This window comes from Anopheles gambiae, chromosome 3, assembly GCF_943734735.2.
Source record: "Anopheles gambiae chromosome 3, idAnoGambNW_F1_1, whole genome shotgun sequence".
NCBI lineage: Eukaryota > Metazoa > Arthropoda > Insecta > Diptera > Culicidae > Anopheles > Anopheles gambiae.
In genome coordinates, this window is record NC_064602.1 from 43,724,614 (window position 1) to 43,746,942 (window position 22,329).

Sequence of the window (22,329 nt, forward strand, 5' to 3'; positions counted from 1 at the left end):
TAGTAAAACTCTCCCGATTAGCGGTTTCATTCGTGTGCTACCAAAAGATGCATAACTCACCTGAATCACTGACGTCGACCGATGAGCGATGGCGGGTCCGAAGTCGCGGCTGGGCCTTACCGCCATCGAGCTGCAGCGTAAGCTTGTCCCTTCCTGGGGGCGTGTTGCTTTTGGCCGAAATTGGCGACTGTACCTCGTTGTACACTGTGGTGCATCCGTGCATCAGATCCAGGTTTGCATTGTATTTTGGGAGGGTGTTGCAATGGTGGAAGGAGTGGGGACGGGGGTGACAAAATAAAACACAAATGGTCGAAGTGTAAGCGTAACAACCGTGCATACGTACACAAAATCACACACGCACATACAGAATCAAACAAGTAAATATGAAAAAACGCATTCAAACATGCAAAACATGAAGCAAAGCAAATTGAAATTCATTCATTTGATGATGGAAGGAATGCAGGTGAAGGATGCAATTCAAGCATATTTGATTTGAGGTGTGTCGAAATGGAGGAGAAATTGGTGATGAAGGAAAAGGAAGATGGTGGCAAAGAAAGAGAAAAAAAAACGAGAAAGAAAAAGAAACAAAACTTTAATTGAAGCCAAATCATAGATTTGCAATTATTGTTATATTTACATTGCAAAATGGGTGCTTATAAGATAGGATAAAGCGGATCAACAAACCGATTCGGTGCAGTAAAAGATAAGAACCGACCCGTGGAGTAATATAGATTTCGTGCAACATACCCTACAACAAACCCACCATCACGCTCAAATAGACCAAAAATCATCAATCGAACACTGTAATAACTGATCGCACAACAGTGAGATCGATGCGATCGGATCGTTATCAACTTTGTTTGGCAAACGGTCGCACCGCCAGGTTCACCACGGACAGCTTTACCCACTGCTAGGGCGAGAGTAAAATAGGTTTAATGTGCCCGTGCCTTGGCGGCCGTAAAACGAGGGCGCAACAGTCAGCTACATAATTAACGCGCTGGCCATGGCGCGCTCGGTTGAAGATAACCGAGAGTAAACAGGCAGCACACAGCCGACACCCCGTGCCCACAGCATTGCCAGTGCCACCGGATGCAGTTTGCCCGGTCGCCTGGTTTGCGCAGGCCACTGGCGTTGTTCATCTGATTGGAAATGTCGTATTTTATTTCATAACTGAAACCTTTCAACACTTTAACACGTTGCACCATAATCATAGCAGCGGGCCGTTGTCAGGGCCATTGCATTTAATCGCTGCGGCACGGTAAAGCGGCCGACTGCACTGTTGGTGTAGAATTTATGTTTCTAAATCGTTCGCACATTTCAAAGTGATGGTTTCGTTTTATTCTAATTGCGGGTAATGATAACGGGGTCCTACCACACTGGGACGGTTTGTGACACTTGCCGTGCCGTGCGCAGGGCAGGACAGTGAGTGGCATCGTAACGGCAGCAGCGCTTTGCAACATAATTGCCAGCGTAAAAAGGATGTGCTAAGGTGTGACCGTAAATTAGGCATACTTTATAACGTATTGTTTGGTATCGCTACGATTACAGGGATGTGTGGGGACATCGGTGTTAAGGAAATTGTCGCTCAAAGACTCTCATCACCGATAGTTGCAAATCGGTATAAATGTGTTAGAAGTATTTTCTTCCACCATGGTTTTCTCAAGAAGCAAATCAGTGCTCCGTGTAGAAGACGTCCGAAGGGGCAACGGTTTTAATGTTAGAGTTGAAGAAATTATGATCGCACGGATGGAACAGTCTTCTTCTACAACAACTGTAAGCATGAACCCTAGAACCGGCCAAGCCACAGCATTGAGCATTTGAGTGCAGAGTCCGAACACTTCCTACGGAGCCCTAGTCATCCCGGGAGACAACAACATCACCCCTCGTTCATCGTATCACGCCGTAGTAAGAAGGGCCTTTGTTCGGTGCAATTATCATACAATTGATAAATGAGCGTTACAATCGAATGCAACAGCGAACTAGCGAATGTCGGCGGATCTCTCGCAATGCATCTTTCGAGTTCGAATGTGCTTCGGGGGAACGTGTGACGAGGGCGTGTGGAGGCAGATGTACGTTTACAAGTATATTGCCTCCGGTCGGAGAACGTTGTGGCACAATAACGACTGCACTGCAACATTGTTGCACTATGGGTTGGGTAAAATGTGTAAAAAGAGAGAGAGGGAGCAAAAGTAGTATTACATCGAAGCATAAAAGAAGTCGATGGTTCGATCGTATAATAGCGAAATGCACTTATAGACACAGGAAATAAAAATTGCAAAAGAAAAAAAAACCCAACAACGAAGGAATGGAAATGAGTACCATCGGTACCGGTTCGGTTGATGGAGCTGGTTTTGGGGGTTGATGCATAGATGCAGGAGGGGATGTTTATTGAGTTTGCAAAAGCATCAGCATCACATATCCCCGTGCGCGCACAGTAGGTGCTTATTGGCGTTGGTGTGACGCTGTAAATTATAATTACACGCGAAACTTATCAAAACGTCTCCGCTCCTCTTCTCACGTGGAAATTTCTCTCTCTCTCTCTCTCTCTCTGTCATTCTCTCGATCACTCTTCCGAGACCGTAGGTGTGACCTCTGCCCATTGATGAATATCTGGCTTTGCAACAATGTATGCAGTGTCAGTGAGCATGCACGCGAAACGAGTGGAGACAAACACAAGGAAGAACATACACTCAGAGACAATCGAAAAGCCAATATTTTGCTACACGGGAGACAACACGAAAAATGGCTGTAATTAATAAGGAACCTTTTATTTTTGTTTCCACCCGGGGGAAGCCGTGTGCCGGCATGCTTGGCATGAAATCAATTTACTGCCCCTCTGGTTAGCAATTGTAACGCGCTGATAAACACGGTTCACGATGGGTTACAATTTATCGACATGCGAAATTAAAAGGAAAACAATCACCAATGTTCGAAGGAAGAAATATTCCTACAAGCAGGGAAGGCTTTTGGGTGGTGTTTGTTTTTTTCACCGTCGATTTCTAAGTGTGTGCTGTTAATGAAACACTGTAGTTAAGAAAAGGAAGAATGCACAAAGGATAACAAAATTAAAGGGGCAATATATTCTTGCCATAACCACCCGTACAGAGAAAGAGACTTAAGTTCGCGCAGGAAAGGGGAGAACAGAACCAAATAACATGGTATTAGAAGATGGAAGTGAGGTACAATATAAAATGAGATAAGGTCGTTTAAAGTCTCTTTGGTGTGGTGAGACAAGAGACATCGATTTAAAATTCGCTGAACGGATGCACCGAACCAACCATCCGAACATTGCACCAAAACACGAACAAACCTCTAAATCGAAAATCCACCGAGCACAAGTGGGGCGTAGAGCGTTCCTCCAGCTCCTCCAACCTTGCATCCTCCCTGATTTTTTCTGCCAGTCCAGACAACGTGTCTGTCCGGTATCGATTTATCTTTCCATCCTGTAACCTCCATTCACCCTCCCCTCAAAGCCCCTCTTAGCTGATTCGTGTTACTGCAGGCAGCACCCCACGGTTCGACTCGCGTACACTAATCAGCTTCAAAACCTTTGACTGCGCGAATAAATAAACTCTGCGGCGATCGCAGACACACACAGTGCCCCGGGGAGGGGTGGGGGGAGGTTTTCTGGTTGCGTTCGGCAGCAGTTGCAGCACAGCACAAACCTTTCCCCTTCCCCTTCTTTCTCCCGGTTTGGTCCCGCCCGGCGGTAGGATTTTATGTTCCGGAAGACTGTCCGTCGCCAGCGTCGCCTGGCTGGAGCTAGGGACGAGGGCGAACGTACTGCGCGGCGGGCGGTGCACAAGCGAAACCGGGCGCGACAAGTTTTCACTTTCATAATTCGTGAACCCGATGGGTGGGGAGGGGGGGGGGGAGAGGCAGGGCCGAGGTACATCGCGAGAGGTCAACGGCCGTACCGCGTTCTGCGCTCTGCGTTGCAGCGGCATTCACGAACACGAAGGGACGGCCTGGGGCCTGGATCGAATCGGCTTTGTTAGACCTGGGGTGCGTACGTTGGAGGAAAATGCGTCGCAGTGTTAACATGTGTGGGTTTTTTTTTTCGGGGTGAACATCGTAATTTTTCGTTTGAATCGTTTTTTTTCTCTCTACCGTACACTTGTCCCTTTTTCATGTCGTCCGTGGTGTTGTGTGCTGCAAATATGCAGATTTCTTCTGCCACTTCAAAGACAAGCTGCGAGCGACAAGGAGGCGAAAACGAGAGGTCTAGGCTTCATTAAAAGCTAATTTATCATCTTTGTCGCCCCACACGGCAAGGAGAGCGAGTCGTGTCGGAGAGAGTCTTGTGGACGGGGACGGCCAGTGTCAGAGATGTCATGCTCTTTCGGAAAGGAACACACTGCTTCCGCGAAGTGCATCTGCACGGTGCATCAGTGCACGGCGTGCATAACTACGTACATGATGGGTTCACTGCGGGTGCAGGATGCATGCAGCTTGTGTTTGCAGTTTTCTAAAAGTGTGATCGTGTGATTTCTTCTTGCTTTAGTTTGCACTGTGGCTTACAGCAACATCGTGTTTCTTTGAGCTGTAGTAACATTTGAAGAAGAAGCGAACGTTGTGTCAGGCACAAGTTTTGGGAGCATCTTTTGCGATGGTAAAAGTAGCATTATGTCAATTGGATCGGTTACTGTATGTCATCAGTTGAATCGTATCGCAAACATACATCGAATTGATGTTGAGTGTGTTTAAACAACTTAAGCTTTTTATCTTATATTTTAAATTCTTTTCAATCTTTTCAATCCAAAACAGTTTTTTTTGGTTTCAATATTCTTCTGCTTCTTCTTCTTCTTTGGCACAACAACCGCTGTCGGTCAAGGCCTGCCAGTACCCACTAGTGAAGTGAGCTTGGCTTTCAATGACTTATTGTTACCATAGCAGGATAGTCAGTCCTACGTATGGGGGCACGGTCTATTCGGGGCTTGAACCCATGATGGGCATGTTGTTAAGTCGTACGAGTTTACGACTGTACCACCAGACCGGCCCAATTTCAATATTAGCTGTGGCATATATGTTTTTTTCTAAGTATTATAAAAGGCTTCGGTCAGGATAATGACAACGAAATAACGATCAGAACCTCTATCGTATAGTTTACTTTTATATATTACCATCCGTTTTCGGCGTTCAATGTTATTGTGAAGCACAATCTAAAATAGCAAATTGTGTTCATAATTCGTACTATTATCCTTGTGACATAAGGCTATAAAACTAACCAAGGCTAGGCTAAGCGAATTCGATTGCGGGTTTAATTCTGTTATCTACACATTAATGAGAATGATTTAATATCATTCTCATCAGAAAACAATTTAAACTCAAGCAGCAGCACAAGCGGTCAGTAAAAACGATTTATTTGCTTCCCCTTTTTAAATTAATATCTCCAATTTGGTATCAAACAAAACTAAGCGCCTATCAGACAGCCGCCCGCTTGCGTGTGTGATTAGATTTTCTTACTATGGCAAAACAGATTAATTAGGTGAAACAAAATCACTCCCTTCACATGATCGCGATCCGAGATACGACACAACGCCTTTCGGATCGCACCTGTGGCACCTGTTTGGGCGTCCGCGAACCTTCCGTGCGGCCAGATAGTGGTCACTTTTTTTGGAACTGGTGTGTCGCTTTAACCGATTCCTAGCACCATAAATGGGCAGACCCGACCCTTGAGGCTGAGGCCGAGAAACAACGAACGCGCACAAACGCACTCCGAACAATCCGTCATAATGAAAACCGGTCATCCTTCGGCGTTGCTGCGGGCTGCTGCTTCGAATTCCATCGAAAACAAAAGTTCCTCTGCTGGTTGGGAAACGCAGCGGCAACCTAAGGCTAGTGTTGTAGAGGCTGTAGACCTGATAATCGGTGTCGCTGGTGGCTTGGGCTTTTGGGGTGGTAATTGTGCCCACCAGAGTCCATCCGAACCGAGTGCCGGTGGCAGGCCTTTGGCTCAAGGTTTTTTTAATTGCACATTGGCACAATTCCGAACCCGATAGGGGATACAAAATCAGGCATGAGTGCGCCACGTTGTACGAGAAGACAGACACAGCCAGCAAACGCATATTTGCAGTTTTTATTGTTTTTTTTTTAGTTTTCGCTAAAAGTTTCATGCGTACGTGGTGCTCGTTTCTCGTGCAATCACCACTGCAAACATAAATGAAACAAGCTACAACAAGCGTCGATAATTTTTGGCCACACAAGAGTGGACGGCGAAGAAGACAAGTGCGGCGGTGCTGCCAAGTGGTGTGTCGTACAGACCGAACACCTGCAGAATGGATCGGAATGTTTGACCGAATGCTTTCGCAGCCGCGGCATTGACGCGCCAGGTTGCGAAAGCCATGTCGCATGCTGGTCGCGAAGGGGGATGGGGCTGCTTTTTGCTATCGAACAAAACGGTGCGCGCAATGCAGCCCTTGAGCGTGTCCCGTCTGTGTGTTATTAATAAATAATTCACTATCTGCGCCACAATCGGCAGGTATTTTGTAGCAGCTTTTATTGGAAGCGTGGCGTTTTTTTTAAATCTTTTATAAGACCTCAAAATTACCTTTGCCATTTTGCGCCAGACTCGGGATGGTGTAATCTTAATGTTTAAACAGGATCGGCGAAGGGACTTGCGTGATGCTCAATCAAAGACGGTGCATTAATGTCAGCTTCAATGCAAAAGCCATTCCGCTGTTCGTGATTGCTTCGTGCCAGCTTCACTTTCAATGGCAAGTGCAGGCATATATACATTTATTTATAACACACATATCATGCACTGCACCATGGCCGGAGTGGAATTGGAATTTTCTTCCTCATATCCAAGGATACAGCAAGCATATTTCCTCTCCAAAAAAACTCTTCATCAAATCGATCATCATCGAATGGTGGCAAAAGGATAGTTATAATGGCATGTTAACATGCGCAGTGGGATGCGTGGAGAGTTGCCGGAGAAGATTTACGACCTCGAAGGGATTGGCTGGCTGGCTGAAGATTTAAGGTGAATTTGGTCCTTGGCCGAGAAGAGCCGATTTCGATTGATTAAAAAAATAATCCATCGTAAGATTCGTGGAAAACGAACAGGCTGTAAATTCAAAAATCACAAGCGCTCCGAATAAAACCGATAAACACGAAAGCCTTTTGCGTAGTTTGCGTGCTGCGAATGCATCGATCGAACGATCGATCGGGGAGCGATTTATTTGCGAATGATTGCCTAAAATGTACTAACCTTGTAGAGGCGGACAACTCAAATCCCGAGAGGTGTGATAAAAGCGTTATATCGGTGAGGGGAATTATGTATCACTAATTTCTGCTCTTCTTCTTTCCTTTGAGCCATTTTCACTCCTCGTACCTCCTTTGAAACCTTATCCGACTTCTAACCAGAGTTCTAAACGAGTTTTATCACTCCCATTTTCAAAAACTGTTGCTTAGCAATTTTGCCGATGATTTATGTCGTCTGCATGTTGCATTATTCAGCACACTTTCCATCCTGCATACGGTCGTCCCTGTAGGGGTTTCGACTTTAGCGACTTTTGGCTTTCGTGCTGTGGTGCTTAAAGTACACCAAAAGGGGATAACAAAGAAATGCCTCGAGCAAAAAAACAGAAAAAAGAAAAGAGTATTGAGATATCAAGTAGAAGGGAGCAAGTTGATGCGCGATGAGCATCAGCTGCGTTCGGTGCATGCGGGAAGGTAAATGCTTCTTGCAATCGCGCGGCATGCATTCGCAATCAGCCAGCCAGGTCTCAATCAGCCTCGTTAGCGGGCTGATGTTTCGGCAGAGGTTGCATTATTCATGTTCGGCAGGCAGGTATTGATTTTGGGTCTTCCAAGGCGTGCCAAGGCAAGATTACGATTGCTGCGCACAGCTGCCGTTGGAGCTGCAGCTTTGCTGGTCAAACGAATTGAGTCGAATAAAATCGGAAAGCGGAAGAATGTGTCAATACTTAAGGCGGGTTTAAAGTGTGGAAATATTTCCGCCGAGAATGTGCCGACCCATCAGTGATCAATCAGTTGTCAATTTGTGAGTAAAATGAAATTCGGCTTCATGCTTGCTTCCTTTAGGCGGGATGTTTGGGCGTTCCAAAAGGTATGATGAAATTTTAAAAATGTTGTATCCGAAATGAAATGAAATGAATAATCAATGAAAGAACATTATTCAAATGTAAGACCATCTGCACATTTCACCAATGGTAGTTTATCAATCAAATCAAATCGTCCTGAATAAAATTTCCTCAAATGTATTACTTTTTAGACATAATGTTTCGTTCAACAATATCTCAGTTTTAAACTCCCAAAGATTATGGTAGGTCATTAAGATCACATATGTATTTAACAACAATGTTGAACATTTATCGATTCAATAAAAAACAGGTAATTATTGAATAGGAATACAGTAAAATGTCCTACCGCCATTCCCTGTAAGAATAATTTGTGATTTCTTTATGCAAACCAGTTTGTTCTAAACACACCGTTGCGGCACACTTAGCGTCCAAAAGCCAATCCTTCAGCGACCTACCCTTGACGACAGCCGGCTTACAATAAACGCTGCACAATACCCTTTGACCTGCGCACACACACACAGAGTATGCTTGAGTCGTGGATTTTGCCGGGTGCAGCTCATAAATCGTCCCCGTGCCACGACAGCAGCTCAGCAACACCGGGAACTACAGCAGCAGAAGCAGTAACAGCAGTTCAAATTACCTAATAGTTTGCAAGTTCTTTAGCTTCTTAAACAAAAAGCAAAAAACCAGTCCGGCACGGGTTAGAGCAGAATATCCACGCTCCAATCCCGTCGACAGGACGCGAGCGATCAAGCGCGAGATGTTGTGCGCATGCATGTTGGTGACACGAGAGCGAGAGAGCGCACGTTGTCTTTTTAGGGGATCAGATTTAGCATTTTGCGCCAAAGTAAGCCATGATTTATGGGAATGCAGCCGGAATGGCGGAACGTGATTTATGGTGCGCGTGTGTGCTCGCTATTAAATCATGCTAAATGCTTTCATTATCGATTCGGGGACGGCACACGGGACTGTATGGGGTGCTTAGGCTCATATCCCATTTCTACTGCACACATACGACCATCGTGCCAGCGCTGTTAGCGCGGTTAGACTTCATTAGAAGCGCACGCGGCTCCGAGATTAATATCACTACAGGACGCAGTTTTAGCATGCGACATTCTTTATCCCAAAACGCTGAGGCTACTGCACTAGCAGACGGAAATTTAATACCGATGAGACGGCTGCTGTTGCATAAAAGATTATATTTTTGTTGCTGTTGTACGGCTAACAAATTGTTTCATGCTGATACTTAGCCCAAAAAATGGACTCCCGCCTGGAGCTCCAAAATTACGGTTCGTTACGGTTTAGAAGCGTAGCCGAATCACTTACCTGCAACGAAAGAAGAACAGAAAAACAAAACTTTAACAATATTGCACCTGCGTAAAGCAACTCATAAAACATGCAGTCAGAAGTCAAATGGCGTGTTTTGTTGTTCCCCTCACGGCATCCTCCCGGATCGCCCACTGCCACATATTTAAGATGCATATCTTGCCGCACAATTAAGCCTCCGCCGTGTTCTTGTGGCGTGCCGGGGCCGGACCCGCTGCGGGTGGTTCCTCGCGTGAATTCAAGGTCAGTCGTAGCAGTTTTGCGCACACACACCTCCGCCCCGGGGTCATAATGAGAGGCGAAACGCACCAGCGAGAGACCAGCGACAAAACCACGGACCGATGGATTAGATAAATGGTGATCACGATTAGCCAATTTCGTTTCGCATCTTATGCTTGACCGTGGTGAAGGTGGTGGCCGCTGTGCACTGCAATGTATGGGATCGGTGATCAGTGACGAACGTCGTCGATTTGATCGAGATGGCTAATTTGGAACCGTTTAAAAGTGATTGATGATATGGTGGTTAAAATGTTGGTAAAATTACCATTATGAGAACGTCTCGGTGTGTTTGTCGGGGAATTTATTTATTTATTTATTTATTTATTTATTTATTTATTTCATATATAAACCGACGGACCATCGTGTCTAATCGGCAACCTTATAATTAAATTAAGGAGCATATAAATAAACATCTAGTTATAAGCAAACATTACATGTGACGTAGACGCAATTTCTCCTTGAACGTGGAAGTAGACATACTAAAATCGAACAAATCTAACACTTCATTGAACTCGAGGGACATACGTATAATAGGGTGTCCCTGGCTATGGTTGTTGCGGGTACGCGGTACACGGAGATGGAAATTGGATCTAAGAATCCGACAGGGAGCGAACAAATTGATGCTGACTAGTAATGCCGGGGAATCGATCTCTCCGTTAAGGAGCCGAAATATGAAAAGGCATTGGGCGTTTTTACGTCGAGAGCAGAGTGGTTCAAGTCCGAGAAGCAGACACCGCTGATGGTAGGTGGGCCGAGCGTGGTGGGATTGCCATGGAAGGAGTCGAACCGCGTACCTGGTGAGTCTCCGTTGAATGGCTTCGAGGCGATTGATGTCACCAACGCCAAGCGGGCACCAGATCGGACAGCAGTACTCCAGGCACGACCTTACGATGGCACAGAAGATCGACTTGACGCACATGGGATCGGTAAACTCGCTACAGGTCCGCGTAATTAAACCAAGTAGCTGATTTCCCTTCGCAACAACGCTATCAATGTGAGGGCGAAATGACATCTTCTGATCGAGTAGCACCCCCAGATCACGGATACATGTCGTGCGAGCCAAAGCCGTGTTGAGCATAGTGTATGTAAACGTGATGGGGTGACGGGCTCTGCTGAATGATATACACTGGCATTTATCAGCACACACTTGGAGAGCGTTTCTGCTGCCCCAGCTATCCAGATTCTCAAGGATCGTTTGAAGGCGTACACAGTCACTGTCGTTTCTAACTGGAGCGAATATTTTTACATCGTCGGCGTACATTAGGTGTTGGCCTGGCGGTAAAACGAAAGATAGATCATTTATATAGATGAGGAAGAGTAGCGGTCCCAAATTACTCCCTTGAGGCACACCGGAGGAGCTGGTGAAAGAGTGAGAACGATGAGATCCTATACTTATGTAGTACGAACGACCAGTTAAATATGAACGCAGCCAGGTGATGTGCCAGTCGAGGAAACCGAGTTTTTTTAGCTTCGAAAGTAGAATATCATGAGAAATACTATCGAACGCAGCCCTGAAGTCGATATATACTGCATCAACTTGAGTACCACGATCCATGTTGTCGAAGCAGTAGCCAACAAATTCAGCAAGATTTGTGGTGGAAGATCTCCTTGGGAGAAATCCATGCTGACTAGGGCTCATATAGTTTTGAACTGCTGTGAGTAGCGGATTGTATAGAATGAGCTCAAACACCTTTGCACAAGCGCATAGGGATACAATGCCACGATAATTACTAGCATGAAGTCGACTGCCTTTTTTATGGATAGGAATCATTCGCGCGTGTTTCCAGGACTCAGGATACGTGCCACGCATAAGGGAATCATTAAATATTTTGGCAAGAATGGGTGCGAGTGATTGACGGCAGTGCTTCAATATGTATGCGGGAATATTGTCAGGTCCAGATGATGTAGATGGTTTTATATCGTTGAGTGTGCGCGCAATTAATGCTTCGTCAATTGTGGGTATAATAAAATCGATAGCATCCGATGGAGTATTGCGGGTGGCCTCTGCTAGTGTGTTAGGATTGTGAACAGGAAGGGTGAATGCATCAGCGAAACGATTGGCGAGAGTGTTGCAAATATCGGATGTATCGATACTAGTTTGGCCATTGTAGCTCATTGACGGAGGGATACTTCTGCCGTTTGTTCCAGAAGCTCCAGAACCGTGTCGGCTTAGAAAATAGCTGCCTTTCAGTACGGCGAATGAAGGAGCGGTAGAGCACACGATTATGTCGACGATAATTGTTCAGTGCATCGAAAAAAATTCTCCTATGCAGCGATGATCTCGTTCTACTGTAATCCGCGTAGGCTTTTGATTTTATTTTTTTCAACCGTCTTAAAGATGCATTAGACCAATCGGGGCCAGGCTTTCGTTGAGCAACAGGAACGCAGGAATTAATCGCTGAGCGCATAAAAACGCTAAAGCAATCGGTGGCTTCGTCGATAGTGGAAAAGTTGGAGCAGTCAAAATTACGGTCAAACGACACAATAAGGGCATTCATACGTTCCACATTCGTTTTGAAGAAATTTCTATTGACTATACTGCGAGTGTGACTGTTGGTGGTGTGGGATAGTTGTACGGGATAATAAATCATCATATCCAATGAAGGATGATGAAAGTCCTCACTGAGAAGTGGAATACTACAGTGTGTTACGTATGGGAGGAAGTTCTCTAGAGCCGAAGTACCATTCACAGAGTGCAGAGGTGTGATTGAGTCGCACAAAATATTGGTTGCGGCAAGGTTTGCGAAGACCAGATCCAATTGACGCCCAGATTGATTTGCAATACCACTCAACTGAAATAATCCGGTACTATGCAACCCATCAACGAAATCGGTATTAGCCACGGAATTGCATAAAGGTGCATAATGCATGACAGAATAACATGGAGAGCAATCGGTGGCTTCTGATGTATTAGTCAGCTCCCATCTGATATCAGGTTTATTGAAATCTCCGAAGACGTATAATAAATCGCTCTCTTTAATGCGGCTTGAAATTTCACGTACACTATCATGTAAAGCGTTCATCACTGCGGGGTCATTCGCATGACTAGGCGGAATGTAAACAACGCCGATGTAAACAGAGACACCTGGCAGCAATGTTTTGATCCAAAGTTGTTCCAGTATGGTATTAGGCGATGCGATTTCACATGTCGGTATTGAAGAGGAACTTGCAATTAAAACACCCCCACCGCGTGAGAGGGCACTGTTGGAAAGATTCCTATCGCACCTGTAGATATGATAATGATCGTCAGTGAGGAGCGAAGAAGGTATGGACTGAGTAAGCCAAGTCTCGGTAAGAATGATAAAATCATATTCTGATTCTGATAGCGCCAGGCGAAGATTTGTAGTTTTCGTTCGTAGACCACGTACATTTTGGTAGTAGATAGAGAGACTGGGATGAGCTGAACGAGGTGCATCGCCGGATGCGGTGCAAGATTGCTATTCATCCGACGGGCCAGCGTCAGCAGATTCATCAGTCCGTTTAGCGTTTCGCTTCGGTCGTTTTTTAGGAGCGGCTAAGCATTCGGGAGGTGACCTAGTAGGTGTGGTGGTAACAAGCATTCGCTCATTAAGGTCAAGATGTGGTTCGTTTGTAAACAAAGCTGCGTCTGTAGTGGTCATGGCAGGTGAGGAAATCGTAACGGGCTGTGCGAGCGTATCTGTTGTAGTAGTTGGCATCGCGGCACTCCCTCCAGAATGTGAGAGAGGATTATGATAAGTGTCGGTAGCGGGAGTAACGTTTTGATCGAGCATCGAATTTGTTTCAGTTGTTGCACAGGTATTAGTGTTATAATTATTGGTCCGATAGTCACGGAACTCTCGGTAGGTAAGAGCAGAGGGCCATGTGTTAGGTGAGAGAGCCTTGTTGCGTAAAGTGGCTGGTATGCCCACCTTAAATGAGATAAATGAGAGTGTACTAGTGTCGGCACCAAGCTTCGTCAAACGGTGTACAAACTAGAGTTGTGCCTCAAGAACCAGAACTGTACGATTCATTCAATTCATCCTAAAGAACGAACGACCTACGTTCATCTAATCAACGTTCATCGATTCTTTATAAATTATAATGTGTTGAGTTGTTCATGAAAATAACCCGGGTAGGAACCCGTCGAAATGAAGAACGTCCTAGTACGCCAGGTCGTTCATTCCCCCCATACAAATATGAACGTGAATCGTATGACCAGGACGTTCACGAAAAGAACGTCCTACCCGTCGAAATAAAGAACGTCCTAGCAAGCCAGGTCGTTCATTCCCCCCATTCAAAATGAACGTGAATCGTATGACCAGGACGTTCACGAAAAGAACGTCCTACCCGTCGAAATAAAGAACGTCCTAGCAAGCCAGGTCGTTCATTCCCCCCATTCAAAATGAACGTGAATCGTATGACCAGGACGTTCACGAAAAGAACGTCCTACCCGTCGAAATAAAGAACGTCCTAGCAAGTCAGGTCGTTCATTTTTTCCTATACAAATATGAACGTGAATCGTATGACCAGGTCGTTCATTCTCCTGATACAAAAATGCGCTGTCCCACATGATAGACATGTGTCGATGAAACAAAATCAGCATACTTTCTCACTCAGCCCAACAAAACATCCGATCTGGCATTCTGCACTGGCTTTCTGCGGAGAGCACAGTACAGGCGGTCCCCGAGATACACGGTTAATGGGGACCGAAAACGACCGCAAAATACCGCGTATCTCGAATTTCCGCGTAAGTCGAATCTCGTGATTTTTAGCCAAAATATCAATAATTTTCGTGTAATTTTGCAAGTAGGGGGCGGTTTTAGTCGCTTTATAAATTATTTGATATGATTCTGACGGAATATAACAGTTTTAAACGTTTTGAAATAGTTTTTAACATTCGATCAAAACGGAAATTATTTGGCAATTTACAATTGATGTGTCAAATCAGTACAATTTGTTCAACGAACTGTCAAATTTAGAAAACCGCGTATCTCCGAATCCGCGTATAAGAGGTACCGTGTATCTCGGGGACCGCCTGTACAAGATAAGAGAGCGGATAGAATGTTTCGTTGATCTACATCGTTCACTCTCTTTCTGATCCTCGGAGACGATGCCGCTTCTGCAATATGCGCTCTCTTTTTCTTCCCGCTGCAATACTTTCAGCTGATAGTTACCGAGAGAACGATCACAGAGATTTTTTTTTTTTTTTCATCTAATTTCATAGAAAATCGCAAAACTGTCGCCTATAATGAAAAAAAAAACTTCATTTATTTTGTGCAGGAAAGAACGTGAAAATTTATCACCAAACGTGACACTAACCAAACAGTGAGCTGCCAATCGAAGTTCAATTAGTGAGTTTGAACTGTACTAGTCGTTTTGTTTGAGAGAGAAATGACCTTCTCGCGCTTTGAGGAAGAGAGGAAAATTACACTAATACGTTTATGGTCACTAAATCCAGATGATAAATACATAGATCACGTGTGTTCGGTTCGTTGTTGTATAGGTGATTTTGACCGTTATTTTTGAATACGTTCGATTTCTTCAATGTGTTGTAGGCTTATGTGTCGTACGATTTAACAACATGCCCGTCATGGGTTCAATCCCCAAACAGACCGTGCCGCCATACGTAGGATTGACTATCCTGCTATGGTGGGGAATCAATTAGTCACTGAAAGCCAAGCCCACAAGTGGGTACAGGCAGGCCTTGACCGACATCGGTTGTTGAGCCAGAGAAGAAGAAGAAGTTGTAGGCTTATGGTAATAAACATTGCTGAAACCGTGATTGTATTGATAAATTGATCTTTGATATGCCATTTGTTGTGATCATTTGACTTGTAAACCACAAATTGATCTACGCTCCATCGAAATAAGTGAAAATTTAATAATTGCACGGCGATCAAAGGTAACATTAGTCTTGGTAGTTAAAAACAAAAACATAAAGTGTTGTATGAAACATTTCCACAGATATGATGGCTCCAACAAACGCAACAACAAGCCCTGTCTGGGATCATTTTAGTCCGGTAGAAACTGGCGCAAAGTGCCTTTATTGTTTAAAGGTGTTTAAGTATACTAAAGGAACTACTTCGAACTTGAAGCGGCATTTGAATTTAGTGCATAAAACTGTGCCGTATTTAAAGCAAAAGCAACCAATTCCTCAAACTATTAACATAGACGATGAAGCGGGACCTTCTGCTGTAAACTTTCAGCCATCAAATCAATATTTCAATTCAAATATGAGCATACAGGGTTATCTGAAGAAACCCATTAATAGCGAGACTAAAAAGGTTTTAGATAGAATGTTGCTAGATCTAATTTGCAAAGAATGTTTGCCATTTAATTTAGTAGAAAGTGAAATTTTCAAAAAATTCGTTTATACATTAAATCCGAACTATATTATGCCTACACGAAAAAGTTTATCAAACGCCCTACTACCAAGCGTATATAATCAAGAATTTGAAAAGGCTAAAGAGAAATTATCGACCGCCAAAGCTATAGCTATTACGTCGGATGGATGGACAAACCTGAACCAAATAAGTTTTTTTGCCTTAACAGGTCATTATATCGACGAAAATTGCAAACTTAGTTCTATTTTGATAGAATGCTCGGAATTTGAAAATCCTCATAGTGGTAGGAATATAGCTAATTGGATTCAAGGTACCTTGAACAAATTTGACATAGAGGATAAGATTGTTGCAATGGTTACTGACAATGCTTCCAATATGAAAGCGGCATCAACTGAGTTGAATTTTTGTCACATACCATGTTTTGCACATACGTTAAATTTGATTGTTCGAGATGCTATAAAAAAAAGTGTGCTACCAGTTGTAGAAGAGGTAAAAAGAGTAGTAATGTTATTTAAGAAAAGTCCAAAAGCCTCACAAATGCTAGCTGATACACAAAAAAAGCTCAATTTAGATCAATTGAAAATGATACAAGAAGTGTCAACGCGATGGAATTCGGGGTATGATATGCTTAATCGATTTTATAAGAACAAAATTGCATTACTCTCCTGTGCAGATAGTTTGAAAATGAAAATATCTTTAGAATCTCATGATTGGGAAGCAATTGAACAAATTGTGAGGGTTCTAAAATATTTCTATTCTGCTACAAATATTGTATCCGCCCAAAAATACATAACCATTTCACACGTGGGATTACTATGCAATGTGCTGTTAACCAAAACATCACAGTTTAGAAATGATGAGGATATAGCAGAAAACATTCAAATTTAGTAGCTTTGCTCATTGAAGGTCTACAAAACAAGCTAAAAATTTATCGTTCCAATGAGCAGATACTTAAATCTATGATATTAGATCCTAGGATTAAACAACTTGGCTTTCAAGACGATGTGGAAAAATTCAAAAACATATGTGAATCAATTATATCTGAGCTGCTTCCGTTGCAAAAGCCCGCAGTAGAAGTCGAAAAAGTAGTAAAAAAAAGTTAGCAAGGATGTGGACATGCTTTTCGGCGATTTATTTAAAAACAAGGGAGCTCAAAACTACAAAACACCTAGACAAATAGCTGAGAATGAACTACATCAATATTTAAGCGTTGAAAATATTGATTTAGAAAATGATCCGCTTCTTTGGTGGAAAGAACATCAAGTTCTTTATCCATCATTGTATACTCTTGCCATGAGCACTTTATGCATTCCCGGAACGTCCGTTCCATGTGAAAGGCTTTTTTCTAAAGCGGGACAGATATACTCTGAAAAAAGATCTCGACTAGCGCCAAAAAAATTGCAGGAAATATTGTTTATTCAACAAAATGCATAATCAAAACGTCGTTGCAAAATTTGTAACATGGAGTATATGAAATTGTTTTGTAATGCACTTTTTGTAATTAAGTAAGACTTGAATTATCTAGATGTAAGTGTTATTTTTGTAATATAAAAAATGAATTCAAAATGGTGTTAAAATGTGTTGGTTGCCTTAATCATAATAGATGCATCACTTAATAACATAATTAGGAATACACGAGTTTTTTAGTTCAGTGACTAAGAACTGTTATGCTTATTATATGAAACTGTTAACAAACACCCATAATATGAAATTATCGCGAAATAAGATCGATTTACCATACTGTGGTTAGTTGACGTGAACGATTGAATCGCGATTCACGCTCAGTTCATGTTAATGAAAGAACCGGTAAATTCACGTTCATGGTAATGAATCGAATTGCCCAACCCTAGTACAAACACATCCCGCTTATCGAGTGCTAGCCGTACTTGTACCATGAGAGAAATCTGCTCAGTGGTAACCGATGGGGAGAAACGCGTAAAGAATAGCCACATTCGCGTATCGGTGTGTGGGATGGTGTCTAGTGTGTCAGAATCGAGCGGCGATCCCGATCCTCTGAGTAGTGGTGTTTGCGGGTTGTAAACTGGTGGCATATTGGTGAAGGATGACGGTTCGTTCGCACTCACACTAAGAGAAGCGGCTAATGATGGATACTGTTGTAGTGTGGGTGTAATAGTACCGGGGATATTTTTGACCACTGAATTAAACAATTTAGGCGCTGAATTGTGATGAATGGGCCGTTGAGACGGTAAATCGGTGGCGGCATGCGTCGATCGCAAGCAGGAACGGATCTCCGCCTTTAAAACTTCCAGAAGCTCTAACTTAATAGCTGTGGTATGCTGTGACAGCTCGCTACGGAGGCCCGCTTTAAGGTCGGCTATGCTGGACAGTAGGTCGACAGAAGTGTGAGTGTACGGGGTGGATGACCTCAACACGGCCGTACGCGGATCCTTGTGAAACTTTACACAGGCTTTACAAGCCCAAAAAAGTTGTGCACAGGACTCTATAGTAGCGGAAAGTTCCTCAGAAAGTCCGCTGCATGAGAAGTGAAACTCAGAGTTGCACCAACCCTGGCATTTCACAATGCGATCAGCAGCTACGATGTCGTTAGCGCAGGCGGAACAAATACCAGCCATTGCTTTGTAGATGAGCGATTGATTGTGATGTTGAAGCGACGTAATGATTGTGGGCCGGAAAACGTTTCCAGGTGATTGACGGTGAATAATCCAGTTGTTAAACAAAACCAGGCAATGAAGTCACCTACACCAGCAACAAGTTCAGCAAAGATACAGGTTTTCTCGGAATAATATTGAAAATAGTCGGAGCGCAGAGAATCTTCGACCAGTCACAGTGACGTTTGGAGTGAGATGTGAGTGAGAATTTAGAGAACAATTTACGCTTGAGGCTATTACAAAAATTGGTTAGATAATTTGTACTTGAAATCAATTTAATTTTTGGATGTATGTTTAGATTTGGAATAAAGCGTTGTCCAATAAACACCACTTATAATTTTGATTGTTAACATAACACTTGATGCTTTGCGACTAAAACACTTAAACGATCGATTAGTCAACCACACCGTGATAGATATTAAAGAAAGAAATTGGATTCCTAAATTTCATAATTGGAAAACAGTTCGGCTTTGCGGTGTGAAAATAGGTCAGCTGGAAAAACGAATTCCATTCGTTACCGCACAGCCAGCTTACGCCTATCCTACCATCCGAAACCAAAACCTCATAAAGTGGAAAGTGATCACTGCTAGTCTTCATTTCTCTACATCATAGCCCGCCCCGAGCGAACCGTGCCGATCGTTGGTCGCTGTCGTAACGCAGGGAAACCCACCGATCTTGGTATTGGCAGCTTTCGCACAAAAAAGGCGCACAGTCGTCACTGTCTATCGCTTTTACTTTCATCCCGTATTACACCCATTCTGTTCACCCCCTCTCGCCGCAAAGTGTGAAGGGACAGAAAGAAGATAGTGATGCAGTTTTTAAATACCACCTCCCAAACGGTGACGGCATCGTTCGGTGAGGGGTTCGTTTTCACTGGTTGCCGTATTGCAAATTTCCCTTTCTTTCCTTCGGGGTAGAATTTTCATTCGAGCAAACAAAACAAAAAAGCGAAAACGACACTGCACACTTGCTTTCTGTACTTGCGGATTACGAGAGGGGAGGGAGACAACGAGAAGCAATAGTAAAGGAAAATTATGAAGAAACCAGGGCACAGCACAGACACGGGAAAAGCGAGCGTCCCAGGGCAGAGATTAACCGGGAAAGATCGCGATCGTTTTCGGTTCGTGACTGGCTTGGTTTCCCAGTTTTGTTTTTTGTTGTTTTTCTTGAACATTTCGTTTGCTTCGTTTATGTCGCAAATATCTGTCACCGCTCATCTTTGCGATTAATTTATTGCAAGCCTCTGGGTTTTTTTGGAGACGATGTAAGTGGAATCGTGGATTCGTTACCGGCGTACGGTCGTCGATCGTTTAATTGGTTAATTGTCGATTGATACTTCACAATTATTTTTATTGATTAATTGAACATAGTTTAATTGCGGGCTTGGGTTGAGGTGCGGCATTCTGTTTTATATCTGCTATGTCTGCAGCAAGTCTATATTAAAAAAAGCATCTAAGAGCAATCATTTGTCCGGGATAGAGGAACAAAAAACCAAACGCTCGCAAAACTATCAACCGACATAAATCATACCACCGATGACATGTGTGTGTGTTGCTATGAGGGTAGAGCTGCAGTGACCGTGCTGGGGTTTGTGTCAAAGTCACAGCACGATCATGCCAATTCCAACACCTACGACGATCGCTTTTGCCAATCCAATCGCTGCTGCTAATGTGCGTGGGACTTTTCGCGCTCTGTGTCGTTTTTTTGTTGTTGCGCTTTGTCCCTGCATAATAAAATCTAATAATGAGAAATAGAATGTATAATCCAGCGCCAATCGACTACTGCGCCCGTCCCGCTGGGTGTCTAGCTAGTGAAACCTACGCAGCCTAAGGTTATGGTTCGATTTGTTTAATGGTGATTTCCTGCTCTCGAATTCCAATACGGTTGGGAAAGGAAGAAAACGAGCACGCGAGCAAAAGGTGCTTAAATTAGCCCGATAAGCACCGCCGTCGGAAACAATTACGGCGCAGACGTATCAGCATAATTTATGACGTGCACTAAAATGTAGCAGCCGGATCATCTTTCAACACTTCGATCGACTAAAGGGGAACTACGTGAAAGAGCAGAGGACGGTTTGATAATGAAGGCGATTTATTAGACGCGTGCGGTGGTGAGTGATCCAAATTTGTTCATTTATGAATAATATTCACAATACGATGATGCCAGCTAATGATGGCCGACAATGGCTCGTGACAATGGTTCAGTATTAGTTAATTGAAAGTCTGCAAAGAGAAACCACGCTAATATCCGCTTAGAAAAGCGACAACAATGGCTTTGTAAGAGGGAAGGAAGAAAGGAACTAATCTTTTCGATCGTAATTAATTTGGCAAACAGAACCATTCTCCATCGCTCGATTAGTCGTGGCACATGATCGGATCGCATGTCCGATCGGTTACATTCCAAATAGCCTTTGCAAAAAGCGATCGGTTATGAGTGCGATACAAATTAATTGTCTTTACTCTACCACCATCACCACCACCACCACCTTCCTTTGCCACGGTCATTCCAATAAGGAACGTTTGGCACGCGCACGGTTTGGCCCTCTCACCCCCATTTTTCTACGTCGCGGGCGATGGTCGAGATCAAACCAAACCGGCACATGCTCCACCCTGATCGATCCGGAAGATATGATTATGCCACGGTACGGCCTGTCGGAAAATGTGGGTCAGCGCTGTCCGTTTCGATTGGAATGCGTGAACTGTAGCGCCCTGTTAAGGGGGCGCGCGTGCGGCGTGGTGTTTTACTCCATTCGCACAAGTCAATTTCCTGGTCGCCTGGCTCGCGTTCTAAGACGACCCGGTTCGAAGGACCAAAAGTTCTGAAGCGAGTTAGTGTGGCCCGGGTGTTCCCGGGGAGGTAGTGCATTTCTGGAATTGACATTCTACTCGTGCGGATGGGGGCGGACGGTTTGTGAGCTGACATTTAACAAATTGCACCCAATCGGATCGTTACGGTCCCGCTAATTGAGACAGACCAGGGCATGTATGCAGGTCCGAGTCTGCGTCGCGCTTGAATCAGGAGTTCCCGCCGCAAAGGTGTTACGGCGACGTGTGTCATAAGCGTCGAGAACGGTTAACATCCGAAAGCAACGGTTGGTGGTAAGCCACCCAATTCGTTCTTTGTTTCCCGAAACTCCTCCCCAATGCACGATTTTCCCACCACTATCGCCTACCCCCTCGTATTGGCATTGTTTCCGACTGTCGGGCTAGGCTCGGGCCAATTAGGAAAGGAAAAATTAGCCCCTTGCCGGATGAAGCCGTGGCACAAATTGCACGATCCGTGTCGGTGTCAATGATTGGCTTTAATAGTTGAAGCGTTCTAACAGGGCCAGAGCAGAGAGCGAAAACTACGTCTAGCCGGGTGGGTAAAGATTCAGTTTTTTTGTCAGTAAAATTTCCAACCCAGCAAAGGTCGCACGCAATGGGAAGAAACGCATGGGAAAATTGTTTTGTTTTTGCGCTACTCTTCCGAAGCTACATGGCCGACGACGACCTTCAGTGCGGTGCAACTTTCAACACCTCGTCGCTGGGTACGCTCAAAACCGATCAGCCGTGGGGGATCGCGGCGTCGGACGGATCGTGCACAGGCCGCTCAAGGTTAGCAAGCCGTCTCCCCTTAGCTGCGCCGTTTTGTTTGCGTAACAGTTTTCCCGCCGTGAAGAAGCTGCTCCATCAAGCGTCAGTACGGAGGGATTGGAGCAGCAGGATCGTCAGAACATGTCGACCGTAGCGTGTAAGCAAC

The 22,329-nt window shown here is 44.2% G+C and overlaps 1 protein-coding gene across 9 annotated transcripts in view; it reads right to left on the reverse strand.

The window, feature by feature from the left end:
* LOC1279265 (protein outspread) overlaps window positions 1-22,329 on the reverse strand; it is a 202,427-nt gene that overhangs the window by 33,475 nt on the left and 146,623 nt on the right. For 8 of the 9 annotated variants that reach the window (XM_061653618.1, XM_061653616.1, XM_061653612.1 and 5 more), the window contains exon 7: window positions 61-204. The exons of the other annotated variant lie outside the window; for it this stretch is intronic. In XM_061653618.1, coding sequence (XP_061509602.1) covers window positions 61-204 — 144 coding nt within the window. The remainder of the gene's footprint in view (window positions 1-60; window positions 205-22,329) is intronic. 9 annotated transcript variants of the gene reach the window in all.